At 41.7% G+C, this 1,072-nt stretch overlaps 1 protein-coding gene across 1 annotated transcript in view; it reads right to left on the bottom strand.

The window, feature by feature from the left end:
• Nucleotides 1–1,072, bottom strand: part of COL1A1 (collagen type I alpha 1 chain) — a 44,454-nt gene that overhangs the window by 22,264 nt on the left and 21,118 nt on the right. Inside the window, exons 24-25 of the mRNA XM_042472819.1 lie at nt 747–800; nt 545–643 (exon numbers count right to left, since the gene is read on the bottom strand). Coding sequence (XP_042328753.1) covers nt 545–643; nt 747–800 — 153 coding nt within the window. The remainder of the gene's footprint in view (nt 1–544; nt 644–746; nt 801–1,072) is intronic.

The following is a 1,072-nucleotide window of genomic DNA, read 5'->3' on the forward strand; positions in this document are numbered from 1 at the left end:
GAAGATATGTACAAGGGGACATGGATATATGGATATCTAAAAGCATTATTGAAACCTGTTCAGCAAACCAGAATCATTGCAACCGTAATGTCAATGTAAAAAAATGAAGATTCTGGAAAAAGGGTTCTCTAGAAGAGATTTTTATGTAAACTGGCTTTGTGTATGGTGTGTAAAACTTTGATTTTGCTTTACAGTAATTAACTGCAGATCCAGAATCATAATTAAGGAATGGAAATAGGACCAACAAATTTGACATTTATAGATCCACCAAATTTTGATCCCTCTGGCAGGGAATGGCTGGAAGGCAATTACAATACAGCCAACAGGAGCCATAATTTCAAGATGCATTGGAAGCAGAAATTACAGGATGCAAACAGTTTTTGAGAAGTCCTGGAGTCCACCATTAGAAACAGTATCTGGTCCCAACACTATTTGTATTTTGAGAGCATTATGTAAAACCTCACTTGAAGGGGGAAAAAAACACAGTTTGGGGGTCTTGCATTATTACCCAAGGGAATATAAAATCCAGCAGAAGGTTACTTACAGCAGCGCCTTTAGGTCCGGGGAATCCCATCACACCAGCTTGACCTCTTGCACCAGGAGGACCAGCAGGTCCAGGGCGACCATCTTGACCAGCAGGACCCTATAAGAGGAAGGATAAACCACTCATGTTAGGGCAGGAAAAGGAAAAATGAACAAGAGTCACCATCAGAAAAAGGAGAAAGATTAAAGATTGTATTACTTACAGTGGGTCCAGTCTTGCCATCAGGACCGGGGCTACCAGGGCTACCAGTCAGACCCTAAGAGGGAGAGAAGGAAAGAAAATGAATGAGCAGCCTCTTAGTGCATTAGCAAAGAGAATTTGCTAACTAGGAAGAACAGGATTGTTTGGATTGCCCCATCTTTGCCACCTGAGGCATGGCACTGCATGCTCTGAACCTCAAAATCTTTTCTGATGCTGCTAAAGATGTGATACACAGCTCTGGGGTTGTGCATCCATAGTAGGCCAGGTCCACTGAGTATTCAGGGTCAGTACATTTATTAATTTGTGAATGCTAAAATGGCTGTAATA

Source organism: Sceloporus undulatus, chromosome 6 (assembly GCF_019175285.1).
Source record: "Sceloporus undulatus isolate JIND9_A2432 ecotype Alabama chromosome 6, SceUnd_v1.1, whole genome shotgun sequence".
NCBI classification, from domain to species: domain Eukaryota; kingdom Metazoa; phylum Chordata; class Lepidosauria; order Squamata; family Phrynosomatidae; genus Sceloporus; species Sceloporus undulatus.